Here is an 18,840-nt window from a genome sequence, read left to right on the forward strand (position 1 = left end):
AAATCCTTTGTAAAAATGCAAAAATACTTCTAGTAGAATACTAAAAGTAAAGTATAAATTATGGCTATAGACTATAAAAAGATGGACATACACATTAGAATAAACACTGGATTACTAGAGAGGGGAGGGAGAGACAACACGTGGGCTGAAAACACGTACCCCTACTGGGTACTCCACTCACAACGTGGGTGCAACATACTCATGTAGCAAATCTGCACATGTGACCCCTGTAGCTAAAAAAAGTTGAAAAAAATTACAAAAAAACAAAAGGGAACATGGAAAAGTGAAAAGAGGGATGTAGAAAGATGGCAACCAAGATGGTTTTTCTCTAATATCACTTAATATTATATATTTTGGGTAACAACGAATGGGGACAGATAGGCAATTAATAAGGTGTTGTTGCAGGAAGTTGTACTCGATATGCAAAAAGGATTTATGCCAGTTCCCCAAATCTCACTTTAACAATGGGTCATAAGCACAGAAAATACTCTCCCATGTAGAACACACCAAGTGTTCCCAATCGCCTTTGGGATCACCACTCGGTTCTGCCCATCAAGCTATCCTTTTTCTCCCCTACATGAGCAGTGAGTCACTTGAGTGAGCACAGCCTTGAAACTGAGGTCATGTCAGAGTTTAATCCAGTATCACTAATGACCAGATCTTTACCTGTCAATCATATAGTACCTTCAACAATTGTTTTCCAAGTCGGTTCACACAGAATCCCTTGGGGAGCTTTTTGAACCTAGGTTTCCAAGCCCTTCTAGTTCTGCCACAGAATCGCTACAGCTGGAAACCAAAAAAACTTCAGGGTCAAATTCTCCCCCAGGTGATTCTAATTGCAATCAGTCTGTAGGCTCACAATTGGAAGCCGCTGGAAGATCACAGCTGTATCTTATTGAAAGGAAAACAATTAAATCCTTGCCAGTCTTGCACTGCTTACAAGAAGTGTGGGGTCAGTTCCAGGTCATCAAAGGTCAGCATTTTTTACTACAAGTTTGGTTACAGTTAAGATATTCTTTTGGGTACATCATTGCCAAATGAAGAAATAGCCCAATTTATATAGTCAGTCCTCCATATCCACGGGTTTCACATCTGAGGATTCAGCCAACAGCAAATCAAAAATATTCCAAAAAAAAGATTAGGAATAGCAATATTAAAATAAAAAAATCAACAGTGTTAACAACTGTTCGCAGAGTATTTACATTGTATTAGGTATTATAAGGAATCTAGAGATTTAAAATATATGGGAGGATTGTATAGCTTATGTGAAAATATGTTATGTTCTATTAGGGACTTGTACATCCTCAAATTTTTGTAACCTTGGGGTAGAGGGTATGCTGAAACCCACCCTCTAGAATACAAAGAGATTACTGTATAATCCATGATTGCTTTCTTTCCAAAACCTTTCTATATGAACTATGAAAGGATCATTTTAATGTTAAACTCTGAACCCAGGAAGAAAATTGTCTTGGATAATGGGGAATGGGGTGCATACCGTTACACAAAGGAGGAACCCCTTGCAGGCTCAAGAACCGTCTGGATGACTTGGGAACATAAATTGTGGCAGTGGGCTACCAAGTTTCTAGTGGAGAAAGACTGGAGACTGGAAACTTAATTAAATGCATCTGCAGCAAATTTGGATGTGAATTAACAATGCCAAAGCTAAGACGGGACTTGAAAGCACGTTTTCTTCAGGGTGACTCAATCTCATTTCCAGGAGAAGGATCCCTATATAGTCCCTTAGTCACAATTAGTCCATCCCCAACCTTTGTCTTTTTCTTGCTCTCACATCCCTCATCAGAGTCCACACATGACAATGTTAAAGCTGACTGTGATGCGTATCCTGACTCCTAGTGCCCTCCATGCACCGGGGAACAAGTCTGCACCCTCAATTTCCCAAGCCCTGAAACACCTAGAATTGGATTTTGTCCACAATGGAAGCTCATAAATGTTAGCTGAATTCTTGAAAGAAGCTGCTGACCGGTTTGGTTCAGGAGCAAGAATGTGTTGCCACTTTGATTAAAACCAGCACTTTAATAGAAAGTACAGTCCCTAATGACAGATTATCCAGAGCTAGAAAAATACTGTTGTCGCCAGTACCTTCAAGAATCCTTTTGGCTGTGATTCCTCAGCCGTGACTGAGGGAGGACTGTGAGCCAGGGTTGGTCTCCCCAGAAATACCTTCTCGCCTGGTCAAGGATTACAGGACGTACCATAGCCTCTAGATTTCCCTCCATCTGCCTGAAATCCTCACCACTTCCCCTTCTGACAACAACAAAAGGCAGTGATGTGCATCGGCGGCAGTTCTGTGAGGGTCCCAGAAGTAAAGAAACCGATTCTAAGAAAATGGAAACCATGGCCTCCTGAAAGCTAGATGTCCTGACAGTCCAGGCGGCTCATGTGATAGGTGATCTATTGAAATTGTCTATGAGTTTTCCTCAGGCTGTTAGGGGAGGACAAGAGGAGGAGGAGGACCATTACATTGAGGGAATACAGAAGGGGGCAAAACAGATAAAGAATTTTCATTACGAGAATTTTTATAACCAAATATACAATTTTTTTGTTTGCCTGTCAATAAAATTGTTTTCCTTGTAATTTACATGTGTCCTGCCAGTCAATTTAACAAAACATCATTTTCATTTTATCCCGTTTACTCCAGAATCTCTGCTAAACTGGAAGCATTTTACTTCAGTCCTGTTCATCAATAAGCACCTACTCTGAGCACCTACTGATTACCATTGATGCTGGGTACCACAACTTAAAAAAAAGAAAAAACAGGTAAGCTGATTCGATTCTAAAGGGCCTTTACCTGTAACTGAGACATGGACTTATGAAATTAACAGTGAGTAAAAAACACCAGACTTACTGTGTGAAGCAGTCAAAATGGGACAGTGTAAGTAGACGTTTAAAGTACTTACATTAAAAGATAATTTTAAGTCATTCATTTCAAAATAATCTCATAAGTTCATACTTAGGAATGCCCTATCCTACAAGCCTGATGGATCTAAAAATTTGATTTATATCAGCTATAAATTAGGGAGAGGTAGCTCTGCTTGTAAAAATAATTTTTTTCTTCTACAAGAGGATTTCTCACAGCTCCTTTGGAATTGGCAACTTGAATTGAAAACAAGTTTTGGTGATAAGAGCACAGCCCCCGAGCCACACAGCCAGGCTCAATATGAGCTCTGTGAGGTTCTAGCTGTGCAACTTTAGACAGGTGACTCAACATCTCTGTGCTTCAGGGTCCTCGTTTGTAAAGAGTAGATAACGACAGTGCCTCCCCATAGACGGGTTACAAAGATTAGATGAGTTCCTGTAATTCAAGTCCTTGGCACCATTCCTGCCCCTCATCTGCCGCGGTAAGTGGGGCATGGCACTGCCAGGCCCAGATGCATAGGAAACACCTGGGCAGGGAGCCAATCTGGTGCTAGATAGAAGTCGTTTTCCCCCAGAGAACTCGTACATGTTTGCATGTCTTTCTGAAAAGCAAGTTATTCCTTTGGGAGATGGAGGAAGACAGCACAAATGCTATAATTTAGCTATGTCTTTTCCCCTTTTTGTCTCAATTCTTAAAACAGAACTTTCTCTGACATCAAATTGATGACAGGCTCTTCCCATCCACTTCAGAGTCAATTCTAGACAGCTAGAAAAAGAAGGAATCCATAGCAAGAAACTCACCGTTCTGATTAGATGCCAGCTTCTTCCCATCAGGCATGAGATGATACTTGATTGACTGGATGGATGGATGGATAATAAATTGCTCCTGGATTGATGCTGAATGATAGTTACATCTAATCTCTGTGCATAGAAAAGCCAAGCCAGCCAGGCACAGTGGCTCACACCTGTAATTCTAGCACTTTGGGAGGCCAAGGTGGGTGGATCACCTGAGGTCAGGAGTTCGAAACCAGCCTGGCCAACATGGTAAAATCCTGTCTCTATTAAAAATACAAAAATTAGCCAGGCGTGGTGGTGGCGCCTGTAATCTCAATTACTTGGAAGGCTGAGGCACGAGAATCACTTGAACCCGGGAGGCAGAGATTGCAGTGAGCCAAGATTGTGCCATTGCACTCCAGGCTGGGCAACAGAGGGAGACTCCACTAAAAAAAAAAAAAAAAAAAAGAAAAGAAAAGCCAAGCCTACTGACATTAGCAGTATCATGTGGTTGAAAAATAACCACCATAATAATTTACATTAGTCTCATTTGTATTGAAATGATGCCAATGTAAAGCCACATGTAAAGATGAATTCAACAAAATCCCAAACCAAATGAAATACTGGTTCAGAGAATATTCTTATGCTGTGATTGTGTCAAGCCTAACAGAATTTAAAAATAATGGCCTAAATAATTCTAAGTGGTTTCACGTAAATAGTTGCAGATAGAGCCCAAAATAAGTATTTTCAAAGATTTTCTGAATATTGTTTCAAATTCAATGTATTCTGGATTTTGATTTCAGTCTCTGGTGCTTGTTGCTTTTATTTTATACACCTTATCTCAGTAAGTTGTCCTTGAAAAAAATAGTAGGAGCCACGTCACCCAGCCTTTAAAAATTTTTTTTTTCAAATAAAAATATGGAAAAGTGTACAGGTCATAAACATAAAATTTTTACAAACTGAATACAACTGTGTAATTAGCACCCAGGTTAAGAAACAGAACTCAGCAGCACCTCAGAAGCCCACTTCATGCCTCTTCTCCCCAAAGCAGCCTCTATCCTGACCCTTAACTACATAGTCCAGTGCATCATTTGGCTCTTGCTGCATAACAAACAATCACAAAACTTCAGTATTTTATCACTCACTCACCCGGGGTGGTTGGGTAGGCAAGTCGATTCATATTGGCTGGGCTCTTGTCAGGTCTGTCCTGCATACCCTGGCCAATGGATGAAATGAGTACTCAGACACAGGTACCCAGTGTAAGAGCAGCTAGGTGACTGCCTGGCTCTCGTGGCCAGACAGCAGCCTGGAGAAGCTGGAGCTGCTTGCTTTTATTCAGTGCAGGCACAATGCCGAAAACCTGGAGTCAACACAATCTGTAGGCAATTAACATTTATTGTTCACCTTCCAGGGAATGACAGGTGTGGGGATGATCAAAGGTCAGTTGCTGGTCAACATAAGTAAACAAGTCTGTTTAAGACAAATTTCCCTACACTCCCTTGTACCTACTCCTTGCCCTCTGCCTCAGGGTTATAGAACAGCTGCCTTCAGCTATTCTACCCCTGGGCTCTGCAGGAGCCTCCAACCTTTCAGAAGGTTTACGTCCTTTCCCTATAGCTTTTCCCACCACTGTGACAGATCCCCCACAGGCTTTCTCTTGCATCTAGGGGGTTGGGAACTGCTTGCCTCCAGCAGGCTAGCCAGAGCATGGCCATGGTGATAGCAGAGAATAAGAGAACAAACAAATAGGCCGGGCGCGGTGGCTCAAGCCTGTAATCCCAGCACTTTGGGAGGCTGAGACGGGCGGATCACGAGGTCAGGAGATCGAGACCATCCTGGTGAACACGGTGAAACCCCGTCTCTACTAAAAATACAAAAACTAGCCGGGCGAGGCGGCGGGCGCCTGTAGTCCCAGCTACTCGGGAGGCTGAGGCAGGAGAATGGCGTAAACCCGGGAGACGGAGCTTGCAGTGAGCTGAGATCCGGCCACTGCACTCCAGTCCGGGCGACAGAGCGAGACTCCGCCTCAAAAAAAAAAAAAAAAAAAAAAGAGAACAAACAAATATACAGGCATCCTCTTTATTCAAGAGAGGGTTTGACAGAGCCAGGATTAGAGTGAGGCTAGTAGAGTGATTGAGGCTAGTAGAGTGAGGCTACTAAATTGAGTCATGCAAGTGCAGGGCCAGCTCCTGTCTTTATTGAAATGTTGACATTTTGTCCACAATGGATTTTTCTTGAATTAATTTTGATTTTTCAAAAACATTGCATTAAATATTATTTTTCTTGATTACTGAGGATTTTGGTGCTTCCTTAATTTTAAGGCTGAGGAAATTGCCTTCATTGTCTCACCACAGTCCTGACCCTGCTGGGGAAATACACTCCACATCTTCAGTGAAAGGAGCTGCAGTCATATGGCAGAGGGCATGGATTGTAAGAGATAAAGAGTTAGAGCTGCTAGTACAATGAATCTACAAATATTAATTTTGGCCATTTTTTATGCTGCGTGCAGTGACTGATGCCTGTAATCCCAGCACTTTGGGAGGTTGAGGCAGGAGGATCACTTGAGTACAGGAGTTTGAGACCAGCCTGGGCAACATAGGGAGATCCCATCTGTACAAAAAAATGTTTTAAAAATATTAGGTGGGTGTGGTGGCATGCTCCAATAGTTCCAGCTACTCAGAAGGCTGAGGTAAGAAGATCCTTGAGCCTGGGAATTTGAGGGTGCAGTGAGCTGTGATTACGCCACTGTACTCCACCCTCGGTGACAGAGTAAGACCTGGTTTGGAGCCATTTTTGTATTTTATATAAATGGAATTGGACAATGCATATTCTCTTGAATCTGGCTTTTTTTTTTTTTTTTTTTTTTTTTTTTGAGACGGAGTCTCGCTCTGTCGCCCGGGCTGGAGTGCAGTGGCCGGATCTCAGCTCACTGCAAGCTCTGCCTCCCGGGTTTACGCCATTCTCCTGCCTCAGCCTCCGCAGTAGCTGGGACTACAGGCGCCCGCCACCTCGCCCGGCTAGATTTTTGTATTTTTTTTAGTAGAGACGGGGTTTCACCGTGTTAGCCAGGATGGACTCGATCTCCTGACCTCGTGATCCGCCCGTCTCGGCCTCCCAAAGTGCTGGGATTACAGGCTTGAGCCACCGCGCCCGGCCTGGCTTCTTTTTCTTAATGTAATATTTGTGAAATGCATCCAGAGTGTTGTAATTGTTAATCATTCATTTTCATTGCTATACAGAATCCCGTTGTACAAAGACACCACAGGGTTGAAGGGCTTTTGGATAGTCACCATTTATAGCTATTAATACCATTGTGTTGAACAATCTAGTATAAATCTCTATTAAATATATGTATGTGTATGTACATTCAGTTTTAATTGTTGTTTAATTGTTCAGTTTTAATTGTTTTAATTGTTGCCAGTTTCCCAACAATTAATTCGTTTAGTTTTATTAAAGTTCTTGGTATGTAGTAGTATGAATCTTCCAGTTTTGATCTTTTTTAAGATAGTTGGGCTATTCTTGGCTCTACATTTCTAAATACATTTTAGAAATAGCTTGTCAATTTCCACAAAAGAAAAAACCTGCTGGGATTTTTATTGGGCTTGTTTTGAATCTGTAGACTAATTTGGGAAGAACTGACATCTTTTCAACATACCTCCATGTCATCTTAAATTTTTCCCCATATCTCATACCTTTGTTATATCTACTTTGAATAAGATAGGTAGCCAATAAATATATAAAATAGGTGGTTAATTAATGTATTACAAGGCTTTAGACTTAATGATATTTTTCAGTCATACTACACATCTGCTATGGTTCCAGTGTCCTCACCAAAACTCTTGTTGAAATTTAATTGCTGTTGTTACAGTTTTGGGAGATGGGGCCTGTAAGAGGTGATGAGATCCTGAGGGCTCTGCCTTTGTGAATAGACTCATGCTGTCATCACAGAAGTGAGTGAGCGATCTTGGGAGTCTGGCCCCCTTTTCCTCCCTCCCTCCCTCTCTGTCTCTGTCTCTCTTTCTCACACTCCCTCTCTTGCCCTTCTGCCTCCCTGCCATAGGATAACCCTCCCCAGAGGACAGCACCATGCTCTTGGACTCCCCAGCCTCCAAAACCATACGCTAAATGAATTTCTCTTCATTATAAATGACCCATTCTGTAGTATTCTGTTACGGCAACAGGAAACCTATTATGACAACCTCTTCCAGACACCTAAATTCATTCTTCTCTCCCATTCCCCTAGGCCTTGCACACGCTCTTCCTTAGTGGGGTAGAATTCCCTCCCTGCCCTCTATCCCTCCTGCCTGACTAAATCTAGTCTTCCTTGACAAGTCTGCTCAAATGTCACTGCTCTGCAGAGTTAGCAAGTCCTCTTTGTTTTCTCCCACTGCATTCCTTCACCTGATTTTAAGTTGCCACGTTGTATCATAATGAGCTGCTCGGGTACCCACTGAACACTTGGGTGCCTACCAGAACCAACCCAGCACTAAGTACATTTGTGTTGGATAAATGAAAATGACCATTCCACTTTTTGCTAGGCTGTTTGGTTCAGGTGTTTTTGTTGGGCTGTTTGTTAGTTGATTTGTTCTGTCTTTGTAGGACTTCATTTGAATTGAAATTGAGTCAAAGAAAAAAAAATGTGTTCCAGTTGGGCAAAGGAGTACCTGTCTATCTGATTGTTGCTTCATTATTTATTTTGATTTGAAAATATTTCTTTATATTAAAACTCTTTACAATATGGATTTGAAGCGGATACATTGTTTGGTCTGGTTCACTTCACAGCTTCTGAGTTAGTTTAGAAGAAAACCATCAACTGATGTTTCCGGTAACGAGTAGCAAGAGAACTCATGAAAAGGCAGGCACACCTCCAGTGACCACTAGGTGGCAGTTTCACTCTCAATATGACCAGATTAACAATGTCCATCCAAGAAGTCTGGGGCAGGCAAGTTGGAGCACAAGGTGAAGCTTAACTAGGCCTTTGGGTGGAAAAATGAAGACCCAAACTCAGCCCTGAAGAAAATTGAATTATGGAAAAAACAGCACATGGAAAATGTAAAGGAATGCCACTAGACATTATTTCACTGAAAGGTTAGCTAAGTTAACCACAGCCACAAAATCAGTAGAGGAAAGATGTGCAGGACCCGAGACAGGCCAGACAGTATTGAAAGGCAAAGGAGTCTCCAGTCTGCCCTCCACGGCTGGAGCCCAGCCCCCTGGGGAAAGGCAGGATGGTTGCAGGCTGGTCACTGCTGAGTCCCTGGTAAGGTCATGGCTGAGCCACTGGTAATGTGCCGGGTGACCAACCTCAGATATCTGTCAGCCAAGACTGCATGGTTCTCCTCTTCTGAGTAACCCCAGAAGGAACCCCTTTATAGTTCCCATTCCAAAGTTGGAAAGGGACTTTTCAAGCTCAAAGTAGGAACGAGGGGCAGGGCTTATCTCTACAGACAGCTGAGGTGGCTCCCATCACAGCAAATCCAGACACTTCATGGGTCCACTCGCAATAGGCCAGCCAGGGCCCCTGGGGAAATTACTTGGACTATTAACCTTAAGGAGGCTGCAGGTCGAAAGCATCAACCGACTTCTATCAGGAGTGTTTTTTTGTTTTTGTTTTTGTTTGTTTTTTTTTTTTTTTAATGACCCAGATTTCTTCTGCCCTAGAATAGGAAAACTGAGGCCCAGAGCAAGCCAGGGACGAAGTAAATCCATCCCACATGACTGAGAAGAGAACCTTCGGGTGGGCCTGAGGACACAAAAGCCCCAAGGAAGTTGTCTTGGCGGTGTCCAGGTTATTACAATATAACACCCAGTCATACGTTTGTGGTAGGGCTTTAACTTTTGCACACGAAGAACCTAAGTAATCGAATTACCTGTTTTCTCTTTCTCTGCTACCAACCCCAGAAAGACTGCAAAGAATAGACACTTGAATCTAAACCAAACTGCCAGGCTCAAAGGACACTGCACCAGCTATGAGGTAATAACCACCACGGGTTACAGGATCTGTGAACGGGATAAGCTCCTTTACTTCCCCCCTGCTGGAGTGTGAGTTATAAAACAGACTAACAAGGAGAGGGAGAGACAAATGTTAAGGAAGAGCTAGTAAGAAGGCACCTGCAGCTTCTCCCCAACATCTTCCACACCACACCGACATCAACCTCCAGGCCTAGTTTGGGTGGGGAAAGGAACCCCCAGAGGATCTGAGAGGAGAGATTGCCATGCACTCCCCCTGGTGGACTTTCCCAGGTAGCAGCCCCCACAGACACATCTGCCACTGGGCGGCAGGAAGACAGGAAGTGGTGAAGGGCGGGGCACAGTCAGGTAGGAGGGGCTGGAAGCCACTTCTGAGCTTCTCTTGGAGTCAAACTTTGTAATGGAGGAGATCCATGCATTTCCTTGGACCCAGCATGGTCTGAAGGCATGAGCTGCAGCTTGCGTCAACTTGCCAGCCCTAAAAGGACTCGTGGAGAAGAGAAGGGAAGCATCTTCTCCTGGGTTCCAATCCCTGAGCTCTTGTTAGTGACCCTGGGTGAGATGTTCACTTGCTCTGAGCCTCAGCTTTCCTCCCTGTAAAATGGGGATAACATTACCTACTTCATATAGTTGTTAGAATTAAAGGAAATAAAATTCATCAAGTTTCTTATACAGAATAGATGATTAATAAATGGAATGGGTCTGGAGCACCTGCCTGGGATGGAGCCCCTGACTGACTTTGAAGCAGCAGGGAGTTCTATGTGCTTCCTAAAAAGGCCAGCCTCTAGCAACACCTATACCAGGGGACGTCAGCAGAAAAGTAAACCCAGGGTGCCAAGAAGCACTTGGGACCAGAGAAAGGATGCCCTTCCCATCGCTAGCACACAGCTAACCATGGAAAAGGACTTCCCTACCACTGGCAACCACCAAGGAAACTAGGGACACCAGAGGCAAGAAAATTATGTTCAGTTACAAAATACATTCCATTTTACAGCCATTTGTATTAATTATCAGTTGCTACTTTAATAAATTACTAAAACTTTAACAGCTTAAAACACACACTGACTATCATTTAGTTCTATGGGCCAGAAGTCCTATGGGTCTCGTAGGACTGAAATCAATGTCTCGGCAGGACAGCATTCCTTAGAGGCAGCTCTCAGGGTGAGTCTTTATCTTGGCTCATTCTGGTCTTGACAGTTCCGTGGGATTGTAAGACTGAGGTCCTTTCTGGTTGCTAACTGGGGTCACCCTGAACTCCTAGAAGACATTTGCTCTGTCCTTATGTAGAGTCCCTACCTCTCAGAACCAGCCACAGGGCATGGAATCCTTCTCTCATGGCCCTCTCTTTGACCCCATTTCCCCTAGATGCATTTCTGTCTCTGACTGCACCCAGGGAAGGCTGTCTGCTTTTTAGGATTAGATTGGGCCCATTTGGATAATCCAGGATAATCTCTTTATCTCAAGATCCTTAACGTTAACCACACTTGCAAAATCTTGTTTGCTATTAAGATAGCATATTCACAGGTTCTGGGAATGAGAATGTGAACATCTTTGGGTCGGCGTGGGGGTGGGCATCTTTCTATCTACCAAACTATTATACACTCACCAGGCATTTATTTACTACCTTAATGGCCAAGTACAGGGCTACGTGCTGATTTGATGTTGCTAGAAGGATCATCAGGCAGGGGAGAAAGTCTAGGATGGGTGTTGCCCGCTACTGGGACATCTGACTTAGAGCTTTGCAGTACTCCAGGGGATGCTGTTGACATAAAATACAGTGTGGATTGTAACTCTCACCTCTCACTCCCTTAACCCTCTTGCCTCCCCAGTCCTTGCCCCTGACTTATACAGGCTGGAGCCCCAGTCTGAAATTGCTGGAGGTGTCTGAGTAAGGTCATTCCAGATCTCTGGGAGGCAGGAGCTAAGCTCACCAGGGGACTGAGATGGTGACCCTGCTAGATCCAGGTTCAGCCATAGCAGAAAAAAACAAACAGAGCAAGGTAGGACTTAAAGCAGTCCAAACAGACCCCTGGAGACAGACACTGCTCCTGCCCTTAGCCTTGCTTCCTGGCCTGGTTTCATGGTCCTTCTGGGGACTAGAGAGGGAAATGCCCAGGTCCTCTTGGCCCCCTTGTAGTTCCATATAAGAATAGAAAACCTGTCACTAACTGAAATCCCTTCCGGCTGAGGTTCCCGGGCCTATATTTTGCAGCTCCAGTGTTCATCAGAGCTGCCAATTGGCTGATGGGTTCTCAACCACAAGGATGGTGAGTCAGCACAGTGGTTGACTCTCAGCAGAGAGGCTGCAGCCTTCAGCAGAGCTCCCGGTGGGGCAGCCTCCTCATCAGCCTGTGCTGTTGTCCTGCCCCTGCGTTTCTTCCAGTCCTGGACATTCCTGACCTGGCTGGCACCCTAGTCACACACACAAGAAGCAATTCAGCCGGCTGAGCACAGTGCTTCCCAAAACCATGGCATAAGAGGTGAAGGATAGACCAGGGAGGAAGTCTTCAGCCCAGTCTGACAAGCACAGGCCAACGTTTGGCCAACAGCAACTCAGGCTCTTTGCTCTAGGCCAGTCTCCAAACATGAGTGTGCTGGTAGGGTGTTCTGCCTTCCCTCCCTCTGCTCTAGAATCCAGATCTGGACGCCAGGTTGTGACAGCTGGGATCCACAGTCCCCATCACAGCATCGCATTCAGGCCAACCAGGCTTCCAGTGGCAGAAGCTGCCACCAGGAATGGGCACCAGTCCTCTCTCAGTTAAAAAGCCTTTGCTTCACACCACAAAACCCAAAGTGCCAGCTGTGGTTGTCACTTCTGCTCCTACCACTTAAAATTTCCTGGCAAGGCAGACTTTTAGAGAATGATTCCCCACCAACATAGCATTCCTTTTTTAAATCTTTCCTGTACCTCTCTTAGGGCTAAGTTACTGATGATAACCCTGAGTGATACGGAACAAGCTGGCAGCAAGGAAGAAACTTGTCAGCAGTGACAAGCTCCAGATGACAGTTAGGTGGCTTGGAAGACAAGTCTTACTCTAAAGAGATCCTGCCCCCATCCCAGCTCTGGATTACTTGGTCTGGTAGGTTTTACAGGGTATGACCCCAGTTTTCTGTTTAAGGACATTGGCCTCCAGGTATGACTAGGAGGGAGTTTTCCTCTCAGGTCTTTCTGCAAAGATCACCATGACAATTACCAGAATAATAAATATCTATAATTACATGCAATCTTTAGCTTTAGTAATAGAGTGTGACATAGAACTCTGCTGCTACTGCTATTGCTACTGCTGCTGCTAATAGTGATGATGATGATAAGGAAGACACAAGATAATTTGACCTTCCTCAGCCTCCGATGGCTGATTACAGGTAGATGTGGCTTCTGAACCAAAGTTATATAATTCGCCTCTTCTTCCTGATCCGCTTTTAGCAAAAGTTCCCTGGGGAGGACCTTGTACCTTCTTGAAGTATCCAACACACAGTCATCTTTATGTTTTCCTACCAAGTTTCCACATTTCTGCCTCAGTGGGTACTACAGTCTGAACCCCAGAAACAATTTAATAGTTCAAACATCAGGCAAGCTATTACATCAAAGGGATTGCAGATTCCCAACCCAGAGTGGAAGAATCCTTGACTCCCTGCACCCCTCCCCCACAATTCTGCTCCACCTCAAAACTGCCTACATCATCTCAACCACCCAACTTTTGGGAAATAGCAGTGCATTCCCTTTTCCTTTTCATTGAGACTAGCCCAGGTCATAGACCCAATCTCTTTACTGGGGACCTAGGCTGACAATTTTGAGCACACAAAATCAGTAGTAAAAACAAAGTCCCACATTGTAGAACATCCTCAACTGAGGAGAGAGCTCATTGGTTGAGAGTGTTTGTAGTATCATGCACTACCCAGCAATGCAGAGAACACGTAGCTCTGTTAGCTCTTCTTGGTTTAGAGTGGAAGACAGCTCTTGGAATGTCGGGAAAAACTTCTATGGCTGTAATGGAAATAAAGATTCATAGTTTTTAAATAACGGAATCACAATGAATCAGACCACGGTGACATTAAACTGGATGTCTCTGTCCTTAAAGTTGAAGGTGAGATGGTTTCAGGCAAGCAGGTAATGCCATCACTGGGAGAGCCTCATGTGTTCTGGGAAGACAAGGCTTCCAGCACAGAACATCTGGTAACTTCCCAACTGTTACACTATCTTTTAGGAAGCCTTAACATAAGTGTCCAGTCATGTCCTGGAATTGGCCTAAGTTCCACGTGTGCTGTTAAAATGAACTTGGACCCTACTCTGCTCTACTCCAGCCCACCAACCTTCTCGCTGTTCTTCCAACACCCCAAGTTTATTTCTACCTTGGAGGCCTTACTCACTGTTGCCTCTGTCTGAAACATTCCTCCTCCAGCTTCTTTGTGGCTGGGCCCCTCTCACTGTTCAGGCCTCAGTTCAAATGTCTCCCCTTAGAGGTGATGATGCCCGATGCCCCCTCTGGAGTAGCCCACCCACCCCAAGGGTTCACTATCCCACCTTCCCCTCTTATTTTCTTATCATTGTCTGACTTGATGTTAGGTCTGGTTTGCTTATTGTTTACTTTCTGGTGTCACCCTACACAAGTGTGAGCTCCATGGGAGCAGGGCCCTTGCCAATTTTGTTCACTGCTGTGTTCTCAAGGTTCAGGTGGTATCTGGCACGTGGTGGGCAGCGAATGCAGTGTGGAAACACATATTCAGACATACATGTTTGATGGGCTGGGAATCCCCAGAGGAGGTCAAATTGGGGGGAGAAAGACAAAAAACTGGACTCTGGGGGAAAATCCCAAGGGATCAAGGGCTCTGATGGAGAGGGCAGGACCAGGCAGCCAGGCTCGAGTCTCCGATGTACATGACTGTGTTACGTCATTCCCTCCCCACCCAGGGAAAAAGAGCACTGATGTGTAAAATAACTACGGCCCTGCAAGCCCGTGATAGAAACCCTTTGGAGAAATCTTATTTTCAGAGAGCTTCCATGAAAACCTCTGAGAACCAAGACACTGGGTTCCGGCCCCAAGAGTAACTATTAGGGAGTCCAGGACAAGAGGGCCAGAAAAGCTGCCTGGTTTTCCTCCCCTTGCTGGATAGTGAGATATAAAGCCAGTTGGAGATGAAGGGGATAAAACATATATTTACTTAGTTATTTGGCCATGTCAGGGTATGTTTGCTTTATTGTATATATTTAAGGTGTACAACATGATATTTTGATACACACAGTGAAATAATTACTACAGTCAAGTCAATTAACATATCATCATCTCAGAGTTACCTTTTTTAGGGTGTGTGGTAAGAACACCTAAAATCTACTCTCTAAGCAAATTTCCAGTACAGATGGTCCTTGACTTAATGACGGTTTGACTTAAGATGTTTCAGCATTATGACAGTGTGAAAGTAATATACATTCAGCATGCTTCAATAAGGCTACGTCAGAGAAGCATCTGTATATAATATAATGTTATATAGTCCTTGTGCCGTGCATTAGATTTCAAGACTTATTCATCCTACATAACTGCAACTTTGTACCCTTTGACCTACATCTCCCCCTGGTCCCTTTGGTGACTGCCAACCTACTCTCTGTTTTGATTATTTTTGGATTCCTCATATATGAGATATCATATGATATTTGTTGTTCTGTGTCTGGTACCTTTCACTTAACATAATATCCTCCAGGTTAATCCATGTTTTCACAAATGGCAGGATTTCTTCCTTTTTAAGGCTAAATAATATTCCATTGCGTGTCACACACACACACACGCCACATTTTCTTTATCCAGTCATCTGTCAATGGACATTTACATTGTTTTCATATCTTAACTACTGTGAATGATGCTGCTTTAGAAGCACAGTGAGAAGTCACCTGGAACCTTCTCCCTGCCACCACCCGACCCCAAGGCCTTGTCCTGAGTCAGAAAGAGGGAAGCCCCAGAAGAGAAAAAAAAAAAAAGGGTGGGGGAAAGACAAAATGGTATCTCTGTGAACTCTGGAGATCTGAGAAACAGCTAAGATTGAATTCTCCCTGACCCATTCCAGAGTTTTCTGAGCTGCAACCCCTGCAGGCATACCTTGCAAGTCACATATTATCATTCCTATTTTCCAGGCAAAAAAGTAAAGACTCAAATTATAGTTGGCTGGTTATAGAAACGTGCTTGTCTGACTGCCGGATTACCATCCCTCTGGACCTCCTGCCAGTATTAGAGCCCTAATTTTTAAAGGCACCAGGTGGGCCGTGCTCAGGGAAGGCTGAGCCGCTTGCCACCAAGGTAAGGGAATGTGATTAAACTACACCAGTGGTCTCAGCACTGGCTGCCCATTAGAACCATCCCAGTCTAGTTAAATCAGCTTATCCGGAGTAAGTCTAGGCCTCAGTCGTTTTATAAAGCTCCCCAGTGATTCAGAAGTGCAGCCAGGACTGGGATGGCCCAACCTAAACTACTCACGACAATTTCCATTCTCATTAGCATGGAGGGAGAGTGTTCTGCAGGGTTCTGGGAAAGCAAAATTCCTTTCTTTGAAACACAAACATATAGTGTTGATGAAACAGGCTGTGCTGCACCCCGAGGTGATGCCTAGAACTGTGGATACCATCTGGAGAACAAAAGCCAGCACACTAAAGTCGGCAAGGGAAAAAGAAGGGGAAAGCCCAGCTACTTAAGATATTACTGGACCGAGCTCGCTCGGTGGCTCACGCCTATAATCCCAGCACTTTTCAAGGCCGAGGCAGGCAGATCACCTGAGGTCAGGAATTCAAGACCAGCCTAGCCAACATGGTGAAACCCCATCTCTACTAAAAAGATACAAAAATTAGCCGTGTGTGGTGGCAGGCACCTGTAATCCCAGCTACCCAGGAGACTGAGACAGGAGAATCTCTTGAACCCAGGAGGCAGAGGTTGCAGTGAGCTGAGATCCTGCCACTGCACTCCAGCCTGGGCGACAGAGCAAGACTGTCTTAAAAAAAAAAAAAAAAAAAAAGATATTATTGAACAGATGAATTACCCAACCCTGAAACTGCTCCCCTGGACTTTCTATGTTAAGTGAGTTAACAGTTTGATGTGGCCGGTTTTTGTTCGATTTTTTTATTACTTGAAGCTGAGAGCATTCTATGTGATATAATCATACAGAAAGCAGCAGAGCTGAAAGTCAAACCAAGTTCAACTCTGAGGCAGCCAATAGAAGCTAAGAGTGAGGAGAGACCAACAGATAAGTGGGAGTTATTTGAATCAGATCAGCGGGTTTCTAGATTGTTTTCAACTATTAAAGGTAGTTTGTTAAGGTTATGAAATGGTATCTTGATTTTTTTTTTCCTATTCATCAGAATCCCTACATGAAAAAGAAGAACATCATCTAGTAATTAATTGCCAGGTTCAAAAATACAAAACTGGAGAAGAAGACCAGGTTTGAAATTTGGAAGGTGGTTGAAATTAACAGCTAAACATAAGAATCAGGATTGTCTTGGGTTTCAGTAAAACATCTAGTAAATTTATTCGTTTAGTCAATAACCTCAGTGACCAATGAGTCAAACCAGTTTTTCAGTCCAGTAATTTTTCATTCAGGGCCTCCAAATTAAATGTTAGAAAGGCTGCTTTCTAACATTCACTCATTATAATATAATCAAATCAGTGAAAAATCAGCCACCAGAAATAAAACTGCCTCTTGGAAGGTTCTTATACTTATCTGTACCACCATATTCCAACACGCAGCTTAAGGAAAGGGGTCTGTGCCTTTCAGTTCACAAGCAACCTTGAGAAGGCTAGAAATTTCCACAGCAGTACCAATGAACTGCCTGAAGGTGGCGCTCAAGGGTGATAGTAACGGAGCTTCGGATCTGGCAATTTCAGCGTTTGCAAGAAGTCAAGCCAGTTTTTCTTTTCCTCCTGATAAAGCTAATTGCCTTGCATTAACGCACAGCATAAGACTTCGCAGCACAAAAAGAATAACGGAATTATAAAAGGTATAATTTGGAGGCTTTGTCAAGAGCTGTGATGAGCATATCCTAATAGGTATAAATGTTCTGAAGTACTAATGCTCTGTGAAGAGGGGTTTCTGAAGGAGGAACAATGCCTGCATTAGTGCTCAGGCTCTGGAGAGGAAAAAGCTTTTTGGTCTGCAATTACTGGTCTCCTATTCTTTACTTTGGAACACATCTACTTGATGGTTGCTATTTTTTTCAGGCACACTTCCCCCCTCTTGTTTCACATGTACATTCACATGAGTAAAATATTGCTTTTTACACTTTCCTGGGTATTGAAGTTGCTGTCTGATGGAGAGGCTTAGATCCTCACCTTGAAGTGGCTTCCCCTAACACTGGGTCTGCGAAGCTCCCAAGTGCAAAACATGCTCATCTAGACAATACCATAAGGCCACCGACTTTGGATTTTCTGCCCTACTTCCTGAGCCTGCATCTCTGACTATTCTTTGCTTTGAAGTCCTATAAAAGTATGCACTCTTGCTTCCCTGTAGAGTAAGCTGCTCCTAGAATAGGAACTGCTAACACTTTCTCTTTTATTGCCTTGGCAGTAGCAGACCTCCTACCTCCCAATTCCATATCGCCACCACCCCCCGAGCTCCAGTACTTTCCCACCTTGGGCTAGGACCAGCATGAACATCTCCCTGGCACATCCCCTTGCATTTAGAAGGCCCCAGCCCCTGACCTAAGGTTGCCCCAGTTCTTGGCTTGCTCTCTTGAAGATCAGGTTAAATCCTACTGAGAAGAGAGAAAGAAATTAAAGTTTATCTTACCTAAGGAGAAAATTCTTTCTGATCCCTATACCTTCAAAGACCCTCCTCCGGGCTGAACTGTGAATGCTGAAAGGCAGTTAGGATGGGAGCTGATAGAAATGGATTGCCAGGTAGCCTTGGTTAGTCTCATGTTTTTTGTGGCTTCTAAAGCCTCATCTCCTATTAGCAGGAAGACCTGGCCTCCATATACTCTCCCTTCCCGAGTCTAATAGCCTGGCCTGACTTCCTACCACCTGCCTCTTGAGGTTTCTTTCCCCCAGAACTGCCTCCAGAAGGAAGTAGGCCAAAAAGGGGAAAATCGAAAGTCTGACTTGAGGGTATGAGCCACCAACGGGGCCTGAGAAAACAAAATTACTTTGGTAGAGGAGTACGTTGTCCCTCCTCAGGACAGAGCTTGTTCCCTTCATCCACATGCATGTTTTCAGTTAGACGGATGGAAACACAATCTCCAATATCTCT

At 44.0% G+C, this 18,840-nt stretch overlaps 1 protein-coding gene and 1 long non-coding RNA gene across 5 annotated transcripts in view; one reads left to right on the forward strand and one right to left on the reverse strand.

Annotated features, from left to right (window-relative positions):
• LOC117070890 overlaps positions 1-18,840 on the forward strand; it is a 749,288-nt gene that overhangs the window by 725,426 nt on the left and 5,022 nt on the right. For all 4 annotated transcript variants that reach the window (XR_004432091.1, XR_004432090.1, XR_004432092.1 and 1 more), the window contains one exon: positions 2,660-2,778. This is a non-coding gene — a long non-coding RNA (uncharacterized LOC117070890). The remainder of the gene's footprint in view (positions 1-2,659; positions 2,779-18,840) is intronic.
• LOC117070888 (putative uncharacterized protein encoded by LINC02694) lies at positions 8,481-12,810 on the reverse strand. Its single transcript, XM_033190616.1, is given in 2 exon segments — positions 8,481-10,211; positions 11,629-12,810. Coding segments are annotated over 2 exon segments (546 nt in total). The 5' UTR covers positions 11,765-12,810; the 3' UTR covers positions 8,481-9,801.

Source organism: Trachypithecus francoisi, unplaced genomic scaffold (assembly GCF_009764315.1).
Source record: "Trachypithecus francoisi isolate TF-2019V2 unplaced genomic scaffold, Tfra_2.0 Lachesis_group3, whole genome shotgun sequence".
Taxonomy (NCBI): domain Eukaryota; kingdom Metazoa; phylum Chordata; class Mammalia; order Primates; family Cercopithecidae; genus Trachypithecus; species Trachypithecus francoisi.